Source organism: Apostichopus japonicus, chromosome 20 (assembly GCF_037975245.1).
Source record: "Apostichopus japonicus isolate 1M-3 chromosome 20, ASM3797524v1, whole genome shotgun sequence".
NCBI lineage: Eukaryota > Metazoa > Echinodermata > Holothuroidea > Aspidochirotida > Stichopodidae > Apostichopus > Apostichopus japonicus.
The window spans coordinates 3,549,086-3,573,661 of NC_092580.1; the positions used below are offsets into that span (position 1 = coordinate 3,549,086).

The following is a 24,576-nucleotide window of genomic DNA, read 5'->3' on the forward strand; positions in this document are numbered from 1 at the left end:
GGTGAGGTGAATGCTTTGAAACATGCATCGAGGAATCGTTGACATAAGGTACGGCCGACTATATCTTATCCACGTACCTGCAAAACAGGAGTATCTGCAATTATTGTTTGTAAAGTAATACGTATACGTCGTGGATAATGGGTGTATTGAGGCATGCATTGTTATGTCATGTTTACTAATAGCGCGACTCATTTTCCGCTAAATAGGATTCGGCTTCAACGCCCCTCGGGGATCACATCCTTTTTAAAACCACAGATCTTTTTTATATTGTATGTGCAATGTGTAACTGAACCAGGTTAACGGAAGTAATATACACCAAACGTTCTCAGAGGCTTGAATATGCTTTAGGAAACTATAACCTGTGAGGTGTTATGGAACAACTCCCTGCTATAACTATGTTATTATTAAAACAAGCTACGCTGCAGAGGCTCAGCTAAAGCTGCTATTTGAGAAATTTGTTTTGGGCCTTTGGCAATATTTGTGAGCAGATTATCCATTTGTTTGTGCGAAGACTACAAGACATAACTGGGATAACGGTGTCATTTGTTTTCCTTCCATGTCCTCCTTTCCTCTCGTATAATGCTCCTCCTTAGCAGACAGAGAGTTTGTTACAATGTTAGAAAGTTGTAAACATTTGTTCATTTGAAGGGGAAAAAAAGACATACAAATAAATCTAATTTCAGTATTCTTATTAAAATGGAACAATGATACAAGATTGAAATACATTTTTTAAAGTCAAAAGACTATAATAACCACTGAGTCGTGTTCTTGAATAGTTATAATGCTGAGTTGCGTTTGAAGTTTATTTAAACCAGAATGCAAAAGTATATTGAGGTTTCATGGATGAATTCATCGTAGCAGGATATGTGGCATTTGGTATCCTTGTAAGATCTCTTGAACTTAGTCTTATATGAGTTCTGCAGATGACCCTTGACCCTTGACACCTGCATATGGAAGTAGGAGACTCGTCATGTTAAATATCCTTCGCTATGGTGGTCTCGTTTTTCACATTTCGTGCCTTAACTAATATCAACAGATTTGTCCAACTCAGAATGGGTAACCTTCATGATTCCATTCTTGGGATAAAGTAGGTGCAATGTTTCCATTGTTTTATCCTGTTGACTGCGGTGGATATGACTCCCGACCTCCCATCAAATCAGTAAGGTTCCTATCTAATATGGGGAAAAAAAACTTGCCTAGTATAAGAGTTGCCAATGATACACTTTTTATTGATATGGGTGTTACGAGACGGCAGTGCGCGCACACACACACCAAAACGTATCCACAGAACCGTATATATATATATATATGTATATGTATGTGTATATATATATATATATATAAATGAAAATCGTAATGAGTTGGAATATCAAGAACAGTGAAAAAACTTTCAGCCTCCACCGGGATTCGAACCACGGGCCTCCCGCTCTGTACGCGGACACCCTAACCACTAGGCTATGGACGCTGATTGTATGTCCAGAGGTTCGAAACCGGTAAGGAAGATCGTAATTCCACTACAGGCGTTTGTCACCTGTATCGAACAATACTAGTTCTATTTTTGGTGACATATTTTGCCTTACTCTAGAGATCAAACATGATGCTAACCAACTCGAAAATCATTTGTGATTCCTAGAGCCAGAGAGAGATACTTTGAACAGACTTTATGTTAATGCAATGGAAGTAAACAAAGGCAAATGAATATATATAAATGAAAATCGTAATGAGTTGGAAAATCAAGAACAGTGAAAAAACTTTCAGCCTCCACCGGGATATATATATATATATATATATATATATATATATATATATATATATATATATATAGATATAGCAAATATAGCAAAATAGTTCTTAAACATGAATACGCAAAAGATTAAATCATAGTCAATGTTTAAATATAAATAAGTATGAGAAATTATAGTACAGTAAGACAAATATTGTAAAAGCCTTAAACAGATATTTATAAACACACAATACTAAACGATAAAAAAATAGAACCCTTAACGTAGAAAAAAAATATTTCCACAAAAATGAAAAAAAGTTAAGAACGAAGTAAATAGTTCCAAACGTAGTATTTTATGCATATTACAAGTTAAAACACAGTCAATTACACAGGAAAAGCGAGTCTAAAATAATATGTTTTCATACATATTAATACATTTCTATATTGTCACTAACTTTCTTTTTATGCAATAAATCGTAGTACTTATTACTTTAATACTAGGGATAAAATATGCCGCATCGCATTGACAAAGAACCAACGTTATTTATGCACTTCGTAGTTTTCATTTATGCACTAATAGAATTAAAGCGTAAAACAAAATCATTATGTGGAAATATCAGAATAGAAACCTGGTCCAGATAACCCGCAAGATTGTATCGAACACCAATTTTAACGAAATGACCAAGCCGCCCGTACAGATATGTTCGTCGTTCAGTTATGTGAGTGCACATCAATAATACACAGACGCGACGCAATAAAGAAGGTCCTGTTTTTGGCCCTCACATGACAACATTTCTTTTCCTGAACAACTTTGGTACATCACCAATCAACTTTATATCCGCATTTCAGCAAATTTGGACAAATTAAGTTCTAGGAAGAGTAGCATTTTTTTACGTTTTTAGAAAATGACCTATCGTGACCTCAAATTGATGAAATAAAATATACTAAATAAACACAAACCTCCCTTGAAATTTCAGATACATCGAAGGAAAAATGACGAAATGGCAGTCATTCAAAGACGGTGGCAAAAAAAGTGACAGATATATTTGTTGGCAAAATCGTGCGATAGCTTTACCTACCCTGAAAGAATTCAGCTGAACTGAACAAAATGGAAAACAAATACATCAATGTGAATGAACAAAGGCTAAGAAAAATTACGCCTCCTCCCCCCCCCACCCACCCCCATACCTAGTATGCCGGCCCCTACACAAAGATGTTATACCTTCAGTGTCATGTTTTAGAATAATAGTACACAATTGATACATGATATGGGCAACCTAATATACCTCTTGTGATCGTATTTCTCCAGCAGGAAAAAGGCTGCAAAAAGTGGTCAATTCCACTCGATAGCAATCTTTGTGTAACTTGTAGTGGAATAGCCTACATGAGAATATGTTTTAACTAGCACTGAACATGACAATTTTGGGCACATTAACTGTCTTATCTTTTTCGAGTATAATTCGCCAGTCAATTAAAAGAGTCAAGCCAAGTATTTACATTTCAACATTCTTCCTACATCTCACCTTCATTAAATTATAAACTCGAATCTGGTAATTATCACCAACCTTTCATCATAAAAAATATAAAAATATCAAAAAATAAATTAATGCACCGTATTCATGAAGACGGTACATGGAGGGTGCGGGGGGGGGGGGGAGAGTTTTCTTGTGGTGATATCGTTTCAGTGGTGCCGAATAAACACATAAATTGTTATGATCAACAAACCCAATTGACCTCAAAATAGTCATGTTAAATTTCAATTAGTCCTTGAATGCCAACTTATAATTTCCGGTGTTTTTAGATACTTTAGATAGATTTCCTCAACTCTCTATATCAGTAAACACTGAGTTAACCATTTATTTTGAGTAAACCAGTGAACATAAACAGTGTTGTTGACATACTGAATTCTCCACCACCACCACCACCATGTTAAAATGCTTGACATTTGTGCACCATACTTTAAAAAATAACATTTGACAAAAAACTGAAAAGTCAAAAAAAGTCAATCAAGAACAATAGTAAGGGGTTATCATGTACTGTAATTTCAGTTTAAAGAGTGATTTAGGTCTTTTTTTTTTCCCCCTGTGAAACAAGGAAAGTTGAAAACTATATCTCCCAAAACAGGCTGACATACATTAGCACGTTCACAGGTATAATGGATATGGAAAGTAGTACTTTCCTGAGATTTCCAGATTGCGTAGCTAGTAATCAATTTCTTCATTTGAAATCAGGTGTTTGCTTGCAATGAGATATGCCACTACGTGGATTGTGTTACTTTTATTACTTCTATTATGTACTTCTATCGATTTCACTGTAGTCCCGTTTCATTTCATTGTTTGTTTTCTCACATAATGTGTTTTGTTAAGCGCATTGAACCCGGGGATTTTGCGCTATATAAGCACCAAGGTAATAATAATCATAATAATATTAACAATATTCAGAGGGTAAGAAGAAAGTGATGAGTCATGATGTGAAGGAATGAGCTAAAAACAAACCCCTCCCCCCACCCCCCCCCCCCCGTATTAAATAACTGGTCAGCTGTAGGACAGTACACAACAGATCTGATGACATGATTTGATAATAATTTATCACAAACTTCCTTAACTTTGTACAAATGTTCTTCACTTCATTCATTGCACGATTACATTGACTGTATGTACAGTACAGTGATAAACATGCACGGATTTACGATCATGGTGACGACACTAAGTAGAAAAATAACCTTTTCTTCCTTTTTTGTAGGCAAAATTATGGCAAATTCAATTACAACATCCAATGACAACAGTGATCACTAATTGATTAATCTATTGTTTTGTTTATAGTGATGCTTTCTATATCTTAGGCAGTTGCTTTCTATATCTTAGGCACATAAATTCGAGTGGCAGGACTGATTAAAAAAAAAAAAAAAGTTTATAGACAAACATTTAGTCACACGATTGTGTGTTACTGGACTACCTGAGATGTTATAATATGTTCTTCAAATAGTACTTAACATTCTTAGAACTTTCAATGTATAAATATGTTAAAACGAACACATAATCAAATGGATATGATTATAAATGTACAGAGATTTAAAATTTTCAAGTAATATCTCATGGTGTTTAGATTTCAGCATTGCGAGTTCGATTTGGAAGATGAGTGAGTGAGTTATACTCTAGGTCTCATCAAAAATGAATTCTCATTCTCATATGAATTCTCTATTAATTACATATCTAGTTTTCTTATGGGTTTAATGGTAGGCCTATCTATATTTTGCACATTTTGACCATCAAAAAAGAAAAAGAAGAAAGATGGAACTCTGGACAATACATCTGCAAAAGTATCTTAAAAACGGTGGAATGCATCTAAACTGTACTTTAGGCGACCTCAAATATAGGTCACGAAAGAATAGGATGTACCTTTGTTCCTTTACTACATTGGACACAAGCCAAAAATATAATAAAGCTATCATCATAAAAGATGTCAAATAAAACTGTTACTGGACAGTGATGACATGGACCGAGCTTTGAAAGTTCCTGCTACTTTTCGAGTTCATGTTTACAAATGAAAGGCAAAATTTAAAATTGCTACGATAAAATCATGAAATGTTGAAAAGTGTTATTATAGCTTTGAATATCTTGACTCTTATACTTTGCAAAATGTCATTAAATACCTCGGAAAGCACATTTTCACAAGCCACATTGTCATCGGATTCGAACTAGTGACCTCAGAATTACAAATGATCAATAACTTCAAAATCCCCTTTGCAGCAAAACTTTACTTTGCTCTTGACCAATGGTATCAATATTTTAACTGTAGTCTGTAATTTATTACTAATATTCCAAATCAGTTAACTGTTGCTGAGTTGCTTAATGTCAAAAATAACTGACGAGTGAGAAATTTTGGTATGAGAGGGGATAATGCCACTATGAAACAAGGCTGTGTGTCTGAGCCATTGCGTGCTAGTCATTTAATGCTCAGACTGTCCTTGTATCAACCAAACTTCCCTACGCTGCCAAATATGAATACGACCAGTTCAGTAACGATTGAACTCCCTTGAAGCAAAGAAATACCGCCCTATCGGAGACTTTTATTGTAAATCTTCTGTCATTTACTATAAGAAGGAAAGACTGAGGCATACAGTGGTGGATTCCACTAACTCAGACTGGAGCAGTCAGTCCTTTTTTGTGTTTCCCTTCAGGAGAAATACATGACACATCCAGCTTTTATCATTCCCTGGATGCGTGCAAGGCTCCTCGTATGCGTATTAAACATTTTCTATTTCTGAAGATCGTCTGTAGCTACCGTTTCCTTCATATAAAAAGTATAAAAAAATATTGAGTTTATATTTCGTTTTTGGCCTGATTTGATGAGCAGTACTGTGGAGCCACATAGATCTGAATAACAAGTGTCCACACATAAGATTCCTTCCCTCCTCCGGGCCCTCCCACTCTTTCACTCCTCTCATCCCCCCCCCCCCCAACGTGCCAATGCACTCCCCATCTCTAAGATGGTGAGCCAAACCTACTCTTCATTGACTTCCTAATCATGGGGGTGTAATTTATATCTCCCCGTTGTAGACGTTTACATCTTTCTGAAGTATTTTTCAGTTTTAACTTTTCGACTCTTTTATCACTTTTGTTGGTGTTATTCCTATCGATGCAGTCATCATAGACCCTTTGATTGAGTTCTCGGAAGTGTCGGAGGTCTTCCTTGAAGGTCGGTCCATAGTCTTTGACTCTTTTCCAAAAAGTATTGTTAAAATGGTTATACAGTAAAACGTCCCCGTGAGACCAAGCGCGTATCCTCTTAGCTAAATCCTCATTGTTCTCAAACCTGTGGCTTGCACTCCGGATTCCGCTCGATAGATATAAGATATCCTCGTATTCCCAACATAACAGCCTCTTCAACAAGATCAACGATTCGTCAAAGAAATCTGACAGTAATACGAGATCGAAGTCACCGTCGATCTCCTGGATCTTTTCCACAATCTTTGGGTCGTTCTCGTCGTATTTGTGTTCTAATCCTAAATCGAACAGCATCCCGTTTCGACTCAACTGCCACATGTGATATTTATGTGGCCGGTAGTATTTCATGGGATCTTCCATGAACTTCTCCAGAGGGTTGGTCTCGTTCTCCAGCTTCATGCCTCGATACATCTCAAAATAACCAAAGGCCGAGTCCAACTGGTCTTCCGGCTTCCTCAGGATCGTGATGTAAGTAGCGTTAGGTACGAGAAAGTCCATCTCCGGCCGGTTGTAACGTGCGTGATTGGTCAACATGTCGAACGGCTTACCTTGCATCCCGGGAAATTTCAAGACGTTTCGGCGAACGAATTTGTACTGGAACGATAATATGTGGCTTTTCCCTACGGCGAAAGTCAAATTCCGGTAATAGCCGTATCTTTCGAGTATCGACACCAACGTGGTACTCGCAGTCTTGTGTGTCTTGAGGAAAACAATCCTTTGCTTTGCTTTACATGCCAAGCTCTCTGTCCGAGGCTTGTTCTCAAGAAGAGTTTCCGGGGTGGACTGAATTTTTCGTCCCTGATGTTCTGTCCCTGACTGGATATCCAAAGCTGACCGCAGGACTGGTGGTCCGGTAGACTGCACATGGAAGGAAGAGTGATCCAAAATTGTTACCTGTGCAGCTGTTCCCTGGACGGAATGATCAGGCGGGAATCTGTTGAAATAAGAGAACAGAACACGGTAAAAACTAGGGTATACTGTTTTGTGTACAAACTATGCCATTTTTTGTTTTTGGGTGTGCAAGGCTGAGTTAACATACTCCACAGCCAGTGAGTGTTGTTGGTCACCCTTCTCAACATGGGGTCAGTGATGGGGTCAACATAATCCATAAATATGCTATTCCTGGCCATCTCAGGCTACAAAGCCTCAGTTTGAACTTACATGACATTCTACATGTGTATCACAGGCTGTTTCAATTTTGATCTATTCAAGGTATCAAGGTACTCCTGTTAACCTTTAAATGCATCCATGGTATTGCGCCACACTTCTTTGGTGAACTTGTTCAAAGTTATACCCCAACTCGCCGTCAGCACTCTAGCACCCAATCTTTGCTCTCTATGCACCCTGCGTCCACTAAATCTTATGGCAAGCGATCTTTCCAGTAGTCCTCAACCCTCCTTTGGAATATACTCCCACTCAACATAAAGAATGTCGTGTCTGTCTGAGATGTTCAAAACTGTTTTGAAGACACACCTGTTTTCATTGTTATAATTGTTATGTTTACTCTTATTGTATATTGTGTACATATCTTTCACTTTCTTTTGTACAGCCCGGCGAGACTTTATTGTAAGTTGCGCTATATAAGAACTCTTTATTATTATTATTATTATTTTCAGGTGTACACATTTATAAAGCCCTCTTTCAGTTCAAACTACTGTAGACCAAAACCAACCTTCCCACAACTACAAAATGTAATATATGTCTATGGGATGTGTCTACTGTTCTTTGCAACTATGTAGTGAACTATCGACCTGTGAAAGTACTAGTAGTGAGACATTGGACTTTATTTACCAAATCTGAGGAACTATATACCAACCCTAAACAAACTTGTCATTTGTACATTCTAAGCTATTAGGGTTCTACATGTCGGTCAGATATATTAAGGTTTCAAAGTGTTTCGTGTGCCTATTGAAGGTATCAATTAATACAAAGATTGATTCTTATCGCAAACCAGTCTTGAACAGACGATTACCTCATAACACCTGGAGGTGACGGTCCCGTAATTTGCTTGTCCCACGGGCTGTGGTCAAACTTGACAATGGCTATCAGGATTACGGTGCAAGTACACAGCACTGTCACAAACATAGAAACATATGAAAATCCTGCTGTCCGGGATTGGCTCATCTTGACTAGGGTCAGTTGTGTACGGTCCAGTCTGGGGAGAAAGAACGGACCTTTGTGAATGTGTTTACTTTCCATCTGATCAAACATTGACCCGCTGCTTGTAGATATGGCCCATGCATGTTAAACCTCTGCAGGTCTGAGAAGACAGAACAGACCTATGTGAATGTCTCACATGTTTCATCAGTTCAAACATTTACCAGCTACTTGAAGCTATTGCACATACTGTAGATACATGTTTCATACATCTTAAGTATGAGCAGAAAGAACAGATCTTTGTAAATGTTTCACTATGTGCCATTCACAGATTTGTACAAACTTTTCATACAGTCTGAAAACACAGAAATTTATACATAGAAGCCACTTCCGACGTCAACCTACACTGCTATTTTACGTAGAATCTTAACATTAGGCAATGAAGTGCCCAATTTCACTTTCCAGATTGTACCAGTTTCTTAAAAGACAAAATAAAAAAGACAAAATACACAGAATTGTGAGCCACTTCTAAGGGTATGTGAGCTGAATGGAAAACAAAATGGTATCATGTTTCTCTTAGACAAAACTTGGTTCCAGGGAACAGATTATCAATGCTCGATCTGTACTGCTGGGACGTAACATAACTAAACAGTGGCTATCTATGGAGGTGCACTGCACGTTTAACAACGTTTCCAAGAAATTGAAATGCGGCTTTTAACTGAACAAATATTACATCTCTTAGGATGTAACCAAAGTTTTCATCAATCAGTATTACGTTACCACAGGACTGCATCTGTCCTTTGGCATATATTCACTGGCAGTAACACAGACATGCGATAGCATATATGGCACACCTAGCCTAGCTACAAGGTAACTAGTCCTGACTACTACTAGTATAACTATAAAGTTATCGTTGAATTAAAGCTACAGTAGTATCAAGGCTAAGGCTATATATCCATTTGCTAGGAGAGGAAAGGAGAATTCAACTCAAAACCAGAATGCAAAAATGCATTGTGGTTTCGATGATGTTACATGAGCCGTTTTCTTCATGAATCTGATGTAATGTATAGTGAGGGTGCACATGTTTACAAGGGTTTCACGATTTGACCTCTGATGACCTCAAATGACCTCTGACCTCCACAAAAACAATAGGCTTCTTTAACTCAATGTGGTACTTCTACACACTAAATGAGAGGTCGGCCCAAGCTTCCAGTATTAAGATATCTTGATTACAAGGTTTTCACAATTTGACCACTGGTGACCTCAAATGACCTTTGCCCTCCACCATAAACGATTGGCTTCTTTTACACAATGTGGTACTCTTACACACTAAATATGAAGTTTGCCCATGATTCCCTTTTTGCGATATCGTATTTATGAGGTTTTCACATTTTGACCCCTGGTGACCCCAAATGACCTTTGACCCCCCCCCAAAAACAATAAGCTTCTTGTACTCAATGTGGTACTTCTACGCACTAAATATGAAATTTGTCTGACTTTCCATTCCTGAGATATCGTGTTTACAAGCTGGGCGTCACAAACGCACTCACACACACACACACAATCATGAATGCATAGGTTACGATTATCATCAAAACCAAAAATGGTAATTACAAACTTTGTTGGGACTGAGATGACAGTCTGCTCTTGCTGTTTGCCTAGCTGCTAAATTAAAGAAATTGCTAATTAAGAACCTAAGATACAACACGACAGAATCCTTGTTGTGCCTTCCGAGGCAAATGACGACAAAGATCTACATGTTTGTGGTAAATGTATACAACCTTTCTGGAAGGTTATAAAGTGATAAAACGTATTTAATGACAACTCAAAGTATGCACACGTATGTGAGTCACCACACATGATACCGAATACAATGTAGAGAGTGAGTTGAAGTTGTCAACGAATTCAGTGAGAACCAGAGAGGATCAGAGATTTCTAGCTCTTATTTGTAGCACAGCTCTTGTGGGCTTCAACCATGTCATTTACTTGTAAGGATTTTTATTCCAGGATGTTTCAATATCCAGAAAGAACAATCTTCCTATGTGAAATATAGACACATAAATGTACGAATATATACAGTAAGGACATTATTTTTTACTACTTAGTTTGAGCTAGCAAATCCATTCAATAATTGTTATTAATAAACGAGAGCTACATGACATTGTTTAATACACTGTGGAATATTTTCACAACCTACAGTACTGCCAAACCAAAGTCATCTAGTACAAATCACAGAGGAAATGGTCAATTTTGAGACCATTTGAGATAACCTGTTGACCCTTTTGAGCCAATCGTTTCCACCATTAGAGATAACCTGTTCACCCCTTGAAGCTCAGAGGGTGAAAACTGATAAAACTGTTTAAGTGCAGTTTAAAGCAAGGATATGAACTCTATGAAGCAGATCCCATAAATGACACCACAAATTGAATGCACAAGTGTGTTTAAGTTGGGTCCCTCTATTGCAGGTCAAAAATAAATTTATGTAAGAAATATTCTTATACAAGGCATACAGTAGGTACAGTATATTCACCTACATTCATCAATACTGGGAGTACTGTATAACATACATACAACTTTTTCCTTTTTTCTTAAAAGTTGAAAACTCTTCTTCTATTATATGGCTTTCATATAGAAATTTGTCAGTCATGATCCATCCCTTCTCCCATCCAAGCAAAAACAACTATATTGGGGAAATTCGTGGGAGCAATATAATATGCAAGAAATAGCTATTATATTTCCCATGGTAACGGAGGTGCCACGCTTTTCAGCACTGTTCTTGTTTTATTATGAAAGCCTAGACACACTACTGTATGTACACATGAGAACCTAATGTTGGGCTACAGTAGGCCCTACAAAGTCTGTAAATACTGTAATGCTTGCTAATTTCTAATCATTTTTTTTCATTGTGGCTTGTAAGTTAGAAAAGCCACATGTGTGAGTCCCAAACATGACATGGCCAAGTAGCTTTACTGTAACTCTATACCATGGGTTTAATTGATGGTCTGTGATTGATAGGTGGTCTGTCTGTTAACAGGATTCTCACCAGAAAGTCCTTACAGTATGTCATAGTGAACCCTTTTATTCCTATAGCAAATAGCCTTCTAGCTCTGTGAAATCCAAGAATATCATCTAAAATGTTAGTCTAGACCTCATGTCATCTTTTTAAATTGCGTGACTGGCTATGAGAGACAAAAATAAGATCAAAACAGAGCACACATCAAACAGAAAAGAATGCACTGCATGCTACTGTTCCTTGATGTTTGTTTTTCAGCATTATCAGAGCCCAGGGGAAATTTATATACCCCCCCTGCCTCCCACCTGCATATGTAGCTTCAGAGAAAATTTCTTGTCCAAAATGCTTTAGTGAACATATAAAATACATAACTGTTGATTGAAAAATAGCTCTTTTGGTTTTTATGTCTACTATAATATTCCTCAGTCTACACCTGTACAAACGATAGGTGCTGTATTTACAGTACTGGAAATGTGATTATCTCGCACCAGGTCAACAAAATCTACCTAAAGGCTGTAGTCCTCTATACTATCAAGCAGCAATGGAGCCCCAAGTATATGGAACGCGAAAAGGGCAAACTCATTACATTGCTAAGTTTAACGTAAGTTCAGACAATGATGTAAAGTTTAGACAACGGAATGTTCTAGACATCAACGTGAGTTTGAGCCACAGCGTGGTAAAACAACAGCAACAAACTTAGTTGAGACAACAACAAACTTAGTTAAGACAACAAAATCGAAACTGATTTCGTTGTCTAAACTTATGTTGTTGCCATCTACGCTGTTCAACACCTGCTCAACCATGTGATGTTAAAAAAATAGCTTTCGCATGATATTCAACTTGGGCTTCATATGCTTACTATCAGCACGTCGTTAATTAGGACATATGTGGGTAGTCTAGCTTACTGTTTAGAATTCTTTCCATTGTTGAGTCTAGTAGTAGCAGTAGTAAGAGTACCAATATGGCTCTAGGTGTAACAGTAGTGCCTAGTAGCAGTAGTAGTAGTAGTGAAAGCAGCCCACGTATCATGCATTCTACTGCGCTGCCGATGTTTGTTGAATATCGTGCGAAACGCCTATTTTTACATTATGCGTTTGAGCAATTTTGAACAGCGCCGATTGTAATACACACACATTTACCAACTCTTTTTAAAGGGCATTTATATATGTGTGCAGTTGTACCTTCTTTTGAAACATTGCTAAATCTTTCCAATCTCCTTTTTATTTCATTTGCCGGGTACCTTTCATGATATTTCAGAAACATAAACATTGGGATATTGAAGGTTAAAATAGAGGAGTCATCTTTGCCTTGAATGAACAAGATATGACGTGAGAAATTAAGTGCTACATGATTAGAACCAACATACTGTACACACATTAGCAAAGAGGATATTCACATGCCCTTTAACGCAGACTCACCATGATTTAGTGACTGGTCTGTGTAAGTTGTATCATGAAGGTAAAACAGTTTTACCTCCATGGTTGTATCAATGTACTACAGTTCCTCAAGATCTGTAAACAATCCAGCTCTAAAGGAAATAAGATCAGTCCGCTACTCAAATTCCCTTTCTGCAGCTATTTAAGTATTGTATAACTGATATACATGGCTGTGACATATCCTACGGAAATAGCTGTTTGCTTCGATCGCCTCTCTCACTCCCTCAATATGTAACTTAGGTGTTTTCATAATGTTTTCATACTATTTTGCAAACTATGTTTTAACGTATATATTCACGACAAGTTTAAGTTGGCCCACCTGAAAATTCCTGAACATTCTATCTGAGCCACTAGTTGGAGGATTACTATGACCAAATTTCAAGAAGATCCATTGCTATTAATTTGCAAGAGAAAAAGCCTTCGGACCATCTTCAAAGTTCAGAGACTCAGACTGACCCCTGAATGACCGTTGACATTAAATCGCTGAACAACCCGCAGTTAGGTACCACTGTACTCAATGATCATACGGTGTACAGTAAATGTGGTCAACATTGATTTATAACTGTGGGAGGAGAAGCATTTTCAGTTAATGACCTCGAATGACCCCTAAATGTCAATTCTGGAACACCCCTAATGGCACATCATTCCAATGTTCATTGTGTTCAAGTTTCATCAAAATCCGTTGAAGCCTGTAGGAGAACAAGCAGTTTGAACAATTGTGGACAGTCAGTTTTGTTTAGATCTGCCCCCTTATTAATATGCACATCAAATTTAACATACACCATCATGCAACTGTAAGCTTATTAATATTCATGATAAGAGCACAAAAAAAACAATGGTGTCCTTCTACTCGATATAATGCGATCTACCCAGCAAGTATGGCGATTCATATTCATCATTCCCTTGTTGAGTTATCACAGGCACACACACAGGCCGAGTTGAACCCATATAGGTTCCTTAGCAACCAAAAACAAAAAGATTGCCCAGAAGGACAAATTTCTTCTTCTTTTTTTTTTTTTAAGTATTTATGAACACATAGAAATAAAATGGAAGTTAGTATGATTACTGAACAAACCAGAAAACAAAAACATTTGGTGGTTCTAATGCCTTTTAACATACATAGTGTGGTATAAAGCCATACATGTTGATATACATGAACTTAAGCACACCAAACTGAAACGGATTATCTATTGACTATTGCTGCAACATACTGTACAGTATAAAGAAAGGTATCAGGAATCAGTTATGTTGTTGACAAAGCATCAACTATTTAATTCACTGGTAAAGATCTTACAGTATAGAAATTTTATTCCGATTCCAACGTGAAATTGACTGTAGACACAATGATTGTATCAATAAAAGGTAATTTTCTGTTACCGATTTTGAACTTGTAAATCCCTTTAAGATTTGTTATTATAGACTGAGAGCTCTACTGTACATGACATTGTCTGAACACAACTGTGAAATATGATATTGATTATAAATCTCAAAAACAATATATAAAGAACACACTATTAAACAGCTAAGTGGTCTGTTATCGTCAAAGTCACAGAGAAATGTATTATGAGGAAGTCTTGGAGATCTTGTCAATTCAATAATTAAAAGGCATTAACACTACAGCAGTGTTACACATGTATGTAGTTTTTAGTATATTGCTTATCAGTGAAAAAGGTAGCCAATTGTATACAACATACATTTGCTATAAAAGTAGTTAAGAAATAACTTGTTCTAGTGGGGCATTCTTTGATTTTCCTTTCGGTCTATTTGTTTATTTATTTTTTTCTATTGGTTTATTGTGCAATCCAGTTAATATTTATAACTGACAATATAAGTACTGTGCAATACAAGTAACTTCAGAGTTCTACCTTTTGTAGGGGGTTCTTTATATTATAAGTAAAGGCATTGAAGACTCGCACCCAGACCGCGCTCTGAAAGAGTTAACTTTCCGGTGCTTGCAAGGGAAGTTTTCTTCTTGTCGCTACAAAATGCAGACAGTAATGAAGCGTGATACCTTGTTATCTTTAGCTGGACCTGAGATGTCCATCGCTGTATCATTTGTACACTGTGTTGTGGGTATTGACAGCAGCTGTATGTACTGACTGTACACTAGTGTCTAATTACCGATGGTAGCAATCTGGGTGTGTATTTTCTGGGATCGATGGTGGTGTCTAACACTTCTGTTACACCTCATTCGAAACTAGGTCGGATTACCGGCATGAGACATTTCCTTGTGCGGGAGTCTTCACACCCTTTAAGTGAACTTTTCACCCCCTTGAATCAACTTCAAAGGCATGTCACTTTCGACGATCAGCTCATATACGGACGGTATGGAGCTACCATTCTGATTCTTTTCCATTATTTCCTGTTTCCATTATCTCCATTATGCATTTGTCAGAATACTTTTCTAAACTACAAGTAGTTAATATTTCCTTTATTTCCATTAAGTGTTTCCTTAGTCCAGTCTTCCATGCATTGGAAGTTCATTGCCATGTCTGTCTGTCTGTCTGTCTGTGTGTACAATAAGTAGGTTGTTACCATTTCTCGGTGCACATTGATTTGTGTGATTTTTTCACATATTTCTCTACAATCTGCGTTGTACCAGACAATTAACCAATCATAACTATACAAGAAAGAAGGAAAAAATCATAGAGTTTGCCTAATTTTACAAATTATAATATTAAATCTGCACGGTCAGAAGATCAAAAATGAACCGGCAAAATATTCTCATCGTTTGTTCACGACCGACATCAAAGAATTTTGAATATTTGAAGATTAATGTAATATATATATATATATATATGATGACTAATATCATTGACATGTGTCATGTTCAAATACATCATTTTCTGACCAAATTCTCCAAAATGGCACTCAACTTTCATGAACTTTACACATTTAACCTTTTTTTTGTTTTATTGTACATGCTGGACAAACAATGGTGACGGGAGCTTCAAGGATTGTTTCATTACCAAAGTTTTATCTAAATAATGTCTTGGGTAGACAATTTACTAGAATTTTAATAAACAAGAAGTCAACCTCAGTGGTATTACAGTATTTTTTTTGTTTTTTGTGTGTAGGCCTACATTGTACAGCACCTCTAGCTGTAATGACAAAAATCGAACACAAATTGGCCAAAGAGTACACCAAGTTCACCATTCACACCCATGAATTGCAAACTTGTGCAGAACAAAGTATTGATTTTGAATGGACTGAAGATGGTCATAAAGAGACGTGTTAAATTAAACCAAGGACACGCAAGGGATACACCTGCATTCATGGTTATTGGTATACCACACAACAATTAAATTTGCATACATGTGGTATATGGGAGGGGGAGTACAGTAGTTCATTGTTGTCTGATTTTGGTCATTTAAATATGAGCATTATGTATGCTACATTTACATACCTACATTTGCAAATGAGAATCAACAATCAACTAATATTTTTGGGGTGAAATATGTACAGTAGAATGTGGGTATGAATTTTGCTTAACTAAACAGTGATATGGCAGACTCCAGAGCCTTCCTGGTAAAGTTACTACAAACTGACTATTAGGCAACATAATTTTCAAGACAGCCTTACCATAACAGTAGCTATTTCCTGCACACAAACGTTTGTTATCGAATTAATCATGGTTAGCCACAGCCACTTGTGATGAGCATGAGACATTCGTAACACACATTAGCATATTTGTAAGCCATAGATCTGCAAAAATCACTATTGACAAATTTTTAGGAAATTCCAACAAATCCAACTTCTTGGTTTCCATGTCATTGCAATGTGAAGATTACAACATTTCACCCTGCGACCTCAGTAATATTCATGATGTCAACATAACTAAGAATTCACTATGGGTCACCCACCCAGCACCCACTATGTATGGTACTGATCAATCATTCCCTAGTTGAGTTATGGTGGATAAAAACTGTTGTACCTTAAATATCTCAAACACAACATCTACCAATATCACCAACCAAGTTTCAAGATATTCTGACTTATGGTTGCCAAGTTTTTAAGTTTGCAATTTGAATATTTTGATATTGGACCCTGTGACCTCATAAATAATCATGACATGAGCCCAAAATACAATAGGGTTCATCTACTCACTATGGGCCACCCATCCACCCAAGTATGGTATTGAGCCCTTGCATGATATCAAACACAACATCTACCAATATCACCACACCAAGCCCTTGTCGAATTACAGTGGATAAACACTTTTCTTACCTAAATAATGCTAAGCCCCTCGTCCTCATAAACATGTGTGATATCCATTGCAACACACATGAGCATGTGCAGGCTATCTACCAATATCACCATACCAAGTTTGAGGAAATTCCGACTTATGGTTGCCAAGTTAATGCAATTTGAAGATGTTGAAGTCTGACCCTATGACCTCACAAATATTCAAAGATAGAGCACCAACATCAAAAGGGTTCATCTACTCACTCTGGTTCATCCACCCATTAAGTATGGCCCTGATCAATCATTTCTTTGTCAAGCTATGGTGCACACAAACTAAAGTGTCACACACACACAAAGTGAAAGTGAAAAAGGAAGTGAAATGAATAGAAAAGCAACTTCTGTTCAACCATGAATGTAAAACAGACCTCCATGGCTCAACGAACCACTGAGGCCACTTTCTGGTACTCTCAAGAGGAACAGTCAAAGCAAAATTTTCTCAGTCAGTCTGTGATACAACACAGCTGTCACTGGATGAAGGCCAAATCAACTTAAAACAGAAAGCCAGTTGACTTTGTGATTCCTTGCCATATCATTTGCTCAAACTTCCATATATATATATATATATATCAGACTCATGAAGAGGAGCAAAGTGAGTATAATTTGTCCAAGAATTAAAGTGCAAACCAGAAAAAATCTATAACATCCATCTGTTATTTGTAGCACTCACTTGTGGGCATCGACCAATTACTTCGATGGTACGGCCTGTACAGTATAGAAGGTTTTTGTTCCAAACTGCTGCAACATCCAGAAAGAACAGTCTTCCTACTGTAGCTGAAATAAAGACACATATATACAGGTATGAGCAAATGGACATTTTCTTTTACCAATTTTGAGCTTGCAAATCAGCTCTGCCACCAACCCTTAATAATTGTTATGAATGAATGAGCTCTATATGACATCTATCACTTTATACACAGAAATATTGTCACCCCCCTTACTCCCAAAGCAAAAGTCATCTAGTATAAATGAAAAAAAAACAAGAGGGCCACTTTTGAGAAAACATTTGAGATAACCTCTTGACATCTTGAGCCAATTTTGAGATAACCTGTTGACCACTTGGGCTTAGAGTGTGAAAAGTAACAAGGGCCACTTGAGTCTGTTTCATTTCATTTATTTGTTTTTCACAACATGCAGTTAAACGTTTACAAACGTTTATCACAAATAACATGCAGTAGTAGTGGATAATACATGAAGTGAAGGAAACGGAACAAAAACCCCTTGCGGGCTTGACGGGGTGCTCCCTAAAATACAGAGAAAGAGACCAATCAAAGCACAACAAAGCAAACTACACAATTTCATACAATAGGACAATAAGACCATAACAAAACAATAACTTCGCAGACAATTATAGGGTTCTTGTATATACTCAATAAGACGGATCCACATACCAATCACGACCTAAATCCACCATAAACTTTGAGTAGTGGTGTTTACAAGCAAGTGTCACATACACACACCTAATGCACCCCATCACCATCACATAGATTCCTTCTGCCACGGACAAAGTCACAAAGGGAAAAAAATGCTTTGAAAAAAATATGATTTGAAGCAGACAATTCCTGTCATACATATTATGTATGATGAGAACATTATTCTACAGTACTACCACACTGCAGCAGCACACACAATACTTTTAAGTTTTGACCATTGCTGGCTACAAGTGATCAGTGGGGATCTAACAGAGATAAAGACAATAAATTACCATACATGTAACAAGTTCAATTTAAATCAACTAGTAAATACTTAATGAGCCAGCCTGTGAAACATTGAAAACAATAGGTTCTCACATTACTTACAGTTTAACACTTTCCACACTCATAAAAGGTGGATCAACTGTTTACACAACAGGCACAATGGAACCAAGATTTTCATTTGAAGTGTCGAGTTTCAGGCTTTCAAAACTGTTGACAAAGCTCTCGAGCTCAAACTTAGATTTATCTAAGTTACAGAAAACAAGATCCTGGTTTACTCTATTGTTCCTGCAGATCTACTGTACAGTATGATATGAAGCAATAAGTCTGGACCACACCTAGTTCACACCTTGCCATGTCTGCCTTGATCTAATAGTGATTTGGCTACTAGCTGTGTGAAGAAATGCATAATAGACGAATAGGCAGCTCAACTAAGGTGCAAGAAGATGGGATTGATCACTCAGCTAACCAACTGGAGAAACTCTGCCCAACAAACCAAGATTTTCATTTGAAGTGTCGAGTTTCAGGCTTTCAAAACTGTTGACAAAGCTCTCGAGCTCAAACTTAGATTTATCTAAGTTACAGAAAACAAGATCCTGGTTTACTCTATTGTTCCTGCAGATCTACTGTACAGTATGATATGAAGCAATAAGTCTGGACCACACCTAGTTCACACCTTGCCATGTCTGCCTTGATCTAATAGTGATTTGGCTACTAGCTGTGTGAAGAAATGCATAATAGACGAATAGGCAGCTCAACTAAGGTGCGAGAAGATGGGATTGATCACTCAGCTAACCAACTGGAAAAACCCTGCCGTTCAGTACAAACGGCGGGTTTTTGGATGCAACCTATAGCTAATGGACACTTTCTCGGCATGGAAACATTTATTGTCCCTCTATTCTTTTTTCATTTCTTATTTTTTTTTTACTTCAGAATGTTTCTTCAATATCAAGTAGTGTTAAAAATAGAATTTATACAAATGTCACAGCAAGCACACTAACTCCATTTCCTTCTTTCCCCATGAGGGAAAAATTAAAAACACCATCAACTTTCATTGGTCATTTCAAATTTCGTCAAGGTTAATGTTATTCCTATCAAATATGTAACAATTATTCCTTTCCTTTCCATTCCACCGATGCAATACCATGAATTAATGTTTATACAGGCTATAATATGTGCAGTTGATGTTTACAAGTACAATACACAACATGTCACTGACATATGTTTTATTTAAACTAATGTTGACATACACCTACCTACGTAACAGAAAATCTCTAGTCAAATGCAGCCAAAGTATACTTATCCAGGATCCCAGGATGTATGCCAACATTTGTTTTCCTTTCATCCCACCAATGCAATGCAATGAATTCATGTTTATACAGACCTGTCATAATGTGTGCAGTTGATGTTTAATGTAAGTTTATGTTATGTAATATGTACACACAGCAGGTCACTGCCATATGTTTTATTAACTAATGTTGACATACACTTATGTAACAGAATATCTATATTTGTTGTAATAAAAATGAGGAAAAATGCATGAAGTCTTAGAAAGTGCAAGACAACTTCTTACTTGGCCTCTTAATACATTATGTATATATATATATGTATTGTGGGTGGTGTGGTGGGGTGGGGTGGGTCGGTTATACGTATTGAGTTGGTGTGTGGGTGGATTTAAGTGTTACTGTTTTCTTGTATTGTTCTCTCTATTTACTTATGGTAGCGCTCTACTAGACAAGCCCTCTGGGTTTTGGGGTGCTTCCTTTCATAATTTACTGTTGATACAGTCTGGTAACATTTCCCCCCCCCCCCCACTTTTTATCCGGGGCTGGCACAAGGTATAAGGATACTATCCCCGGAAATAAGGGACGTCTGATAAACATTAGACTTGAGTAATACCTAACCTAGCCTTCATTGAACTTGAAAGGGAAGTATATTCAGTTTGGCCTACAGTAGCATGACTGTTTGTATAGTTCATAATGCTGTTACTAGGCTTACTACTAGTAGCATGGTGGGCTCATAAGTAACTAATGCACTTAACGATTTGATCAAAGATGTCTATCAAGGAAAAATCAAAATCACTCAACTGTATGCGTTTTTCATATGTGTAGTTCCTCAGAACTAAAATGACCCCAAAATATTTATGCTTCTGTTCCCACAAAACATACAGTTGAGAAGAATCTGACTAAAATGTCTGCCGTCTCAAGTTCTTTCATACCCAGAAATTGACACATTTGTCGATAAGGTAACTTTTTACTTTTTTGTTAGTATACATCCATTGACTCTGGATGCTGTTTGCTGAGCTCTAAGCTCAGACATGAGTCAGGTCCCAGAGAGTAGTGGTATTGTGTTGAGGCAATTTTGGTTAGTTTTAGGGAGTAAATTTCCAAATGTCAAAAATACGTACAAAACAGGGGGGGGGGGGGGGGTTGTTAATAGCTTAAACAAAAAATAATTTGATGAGCACCTGAAATGGATTTAAACTCATGTAGACTCTGGCCGGAGTTATATCAAAGTTAATATCGTGAAGCACACTTGGAAAACTATAAAGTAAACGCAATAATAATAGTAACGATAATAAAGACGACACAGTCCGTGCGCATTACTTTAACAAAATATATATATGTGTACGCTCTCCTGGTCTACAAAGATGTGCCCACCTCAGTCTACAGAGGCAAGACTGTTACATAGTTCATTGCAAATTGTGAATTGGGTATAAATAGTTGGCAAGCTGTTAAAATAATTAGTCAAATTAGCTATAGTTGCCTTTAACCCAGTCGTTTATAGTTAAATGCAGTTTTCACTCGTTATTTTACTTTCTAGACTCATGAGATAAGTATCTCTGCTTCGCTGCAAAAAGTTTAGGTTGCCTGCTGTATCGTTGCTAGTAATATTTGAAGGTGCGTCAATTATGAAGCCTTTACAATTCTACTTAGTAAGTACATACTGTACAAATACTAAGCTGTGGGGTCACCACTAGTACTAGCCTAGCACTGTAGCAGGAGGATGAACTTCTACTTTCTAGTTAGTACTAGCCTAGTTCTGATGCCTAAATATTAGTAATCACACTTACCTAAAACTTCAAAGAGCCCCAAACAATGGACTGGTGATCCTCTTATTTACAGCGTTACTTAAGTGTACATATAGAATTAAGTAACTTGGTGTGGATGTTTACGTAGTCGTGCCAGAAGTTGGACATGACGTGATCGACTATGTCTGACGTTAGGAAAAGGAGCGCTCAACAGAACCAATCTTAATAATTTATGGACATTTAAAGATGAACATTGAGCCTATCCTCTAATATAAAATTGATATATCCTATGAAACAAACAACTCAAACCCGTACTTTAGGAAAGAACACATTCCAATTTCTTATATCCATCCTACAAAATAATGACACTCGCTTTCAATGTAAAGTAATCTTGCTAGTCGTGTTTTCCAAATCACACGTAGGTCTACGTACGTTTCCGTGTTGCTTTTGGTTTCTGCAATGGAAGCGTAGAAATTGAACAAGTTGACCGCACTCGTAACTCCAAGGCTGAGATGTTTATTCGGCCGAGGTATCGTGGGAGGATTATCTACGGAAATGTACAAAGGACATCTCAACCTACACACATGTCGAACAGGCAAAACTCGTCGGAATCTCGTCAGAACGGTACTTTTGTAACTTGGACGTACTAAAGTGAAATACTATAGTGTGTAAATATAAGACAAACTAACAATATTGATATCATGTTCAATCCTTCCCACAGAAGCAAGGGTAGGTCGGGTCGGATTGGCTCTTCGTGTTACCAGGGTAATGGATCATAGAATGTACAATTTGACTGTATACCTGCGAGTCGACTTCAACGACTCCAAAGAGAAAGCAATATCCTTTATAAGATCATTGATTCACCCCTGAAGGGGAGAAGCCCTGAAAAACTATTCTGTTCCACTGTACTTGTTAATCTATGCAATGTGTTTTCATTTTCATTTCAGATGCTTTCAATCGGAAAAGTCATACTTACGGAAGCGTAAAAGAGACACCACATTTACAACTTACACACAATGCAAAACAGGTTAAAAAATTGAAGTCATCGTTTTGACGAGGAAAAGAAATGAACAAAAATGCATGCCCACACACGCGCAAACAGACACACATGCAGAAGCACATTTTATTTGTCGCAAAACCATTCACGAACTTAACCAGCAAATTGATTCCATAACCAGAAAACTGCAAAAGGCCCCAAGAACGAGCTCTTTTGCATGCCTCCATCTCTTAAATATATGTTCGAACCTCTCACATTGCATATACCCTAACTTCAAAACAAATTCACAAGTTGAAGAAAGATAATCATGTCGACCGCAGGGAGGTAGTTAAACCTTCTGGCGAAACCAAACACGACTTCCCAAAAAGAACCAGGTCTCGCAGATTTCCGTGGCAAAACGGATATATAGACCTTATGTAACACCACCAAAAGAGCAATTGATTGTTACCATTGAATAAAGCAACGACAAAATATTTCACTAGTCGCTTTCAATGCGGAGGATTTGTGTGATTATAGCGCAATAGTTGTTACGCATATGATAAGGCTATACACACATAATTGAAACTTCTATCTATAACGACTTGCAATTAGGTCATATCGAAATATTGTGTTTTTTTTAAAAAGATGGTTTAAATGGTTTTCTTAGACAGTCCCTCGGTACAAAGTGAATCTTCAAGAAACGTTGAAATGCTAAAGATGATTTCATCTGTTCTAAATGTTGAATTATTATTATATTTTGTAACATTAAGTATGATCTGATTTGTACTGGTATTGCCCCCAAGGTTAGAAGCTAGGTTCTCACTAATAATGTGGACCTATGTTAGGATACACACACGAGTTGTGTGATCGACGTTCCATTCAAGTTACATGTTGGTCAATTATTAATATTTGACCAACATGTAATTTCGAGCTGAGAATTGTAGAATAGTTTATTGCGACTATATCATTTTTTTTTTAAAGTTTTATCACATGAATGTAACTTCCCATTTTTGAAAGGGTTGAACAACGGCTTTTCAATACTTGATCATGAAATGGTGTTTACAGGGCCTATAATTAATACAGTGCTTTGAATATGATATGTGATTTAAATTATACTGAGTCGAGTAAGTGGATTATTAAGTGATGTATTGACTGGGAGTTGATGTTGAAAGTAACAGAATGTTAACATTGTCTTGTTTTTTTTGTTGCTGTGTTACTACGAGTTATATAGTTTGTCCTTCTAGTCGTGTGGAGAGCTTAAGAAGAGGGACATGGCACACACAATATGGTTTTTTATAGTCATGCGTTGAAGGACATATAGTGGTGCTTTTTTAACACTGCCAGTTATTATTGTATATTTTCACCCATTGAGGTGTGCGAGGTATCTTCTTTTCTTTTTTTCATTTACATTTTGTTTGTATTCAATTCTGGCTGACATCACGAGCACTGTGTTGTTTATTTAGACTTATTGTGGGATTCCTCAAGTTCTTTGTGCTTTTCACTTTGGTTGGTATGTGTTAGGTTTTCGCCAATGGCATGGTTGAAAGGGATTCTTCGATTTAGGTCGAATGACGTCTACATTCCTAAAATTGTGCTTGTCTTGGTGTCGAGGGAAGATTTACTAAGGGCAGAGTATG

General features: G+C 37.1%; 1 protein-coding gene across 6 annotated transcripts; it reads right to left on the reverse strand.

The window, feature by feature from the left end:
- Positions 1 to 672: 672 nt before the first annotated feature.
- On the reverse strand, positions 673 to 23,278 carry LOC139961514 (galactosylceramide sulfotransferase-like). Of its 6 annotated transcripts, none has more exons than XM_071960734.1 (4): positions 22,396 to 23,278; positions 17,909 to 18,006; positions 8,423 to 8,605; positions 673 to 7,384 (listed from the first exon to the last, which is right to left on the reverse strand). In XM_071960734.1, the coding sequence occupies exons 3-4, from the start codon at positions 8,572 to 8,574 to the stop codon at positions 6,208 to 6,210; spliced, it is 1,329 nt and encodes a 442-aa protein (XP_071816835.1). In that variant the 5' UTR covers positions 8,575 to 8,605; positions 17,909 to 18,006; positions 22,396 to 23,278; the 3' UTR covers positions 673 to 6,207. The 6 variants fall into 6 exon arrangements, with proteins under 6 accessions (XP_071816835.1, XP_071816834.1, XP_071816833.1 ...); XM_071960733.1 differs by having other exon boundaries at positions 17,909 to 18,012; XM_071960732.1 differs by having other exon boundaries at positions 22,279 to 23,278.
- Between the last annotated feature and the right edge of the window lie 1,298 nt (positions 23,279 to 24,576).

Bases quoted from the DNA above. Each gene is read 5' to 3' on its own strand.
- LOC139961514 (XM_071960734.1), bottom strand. From the start codon at position 8,574: ATGAGCCAATCCCGGACAGCAGGATTTTCATATGTTTCTATGTTTGTG. The intron at 7,385-8,422 runs GTAATCGTCTGT...TTATTTCAACAG, and splicing joins TCACCTCCAGGTGTTATGAG to ATTCCCGCCTGATCATTCCG.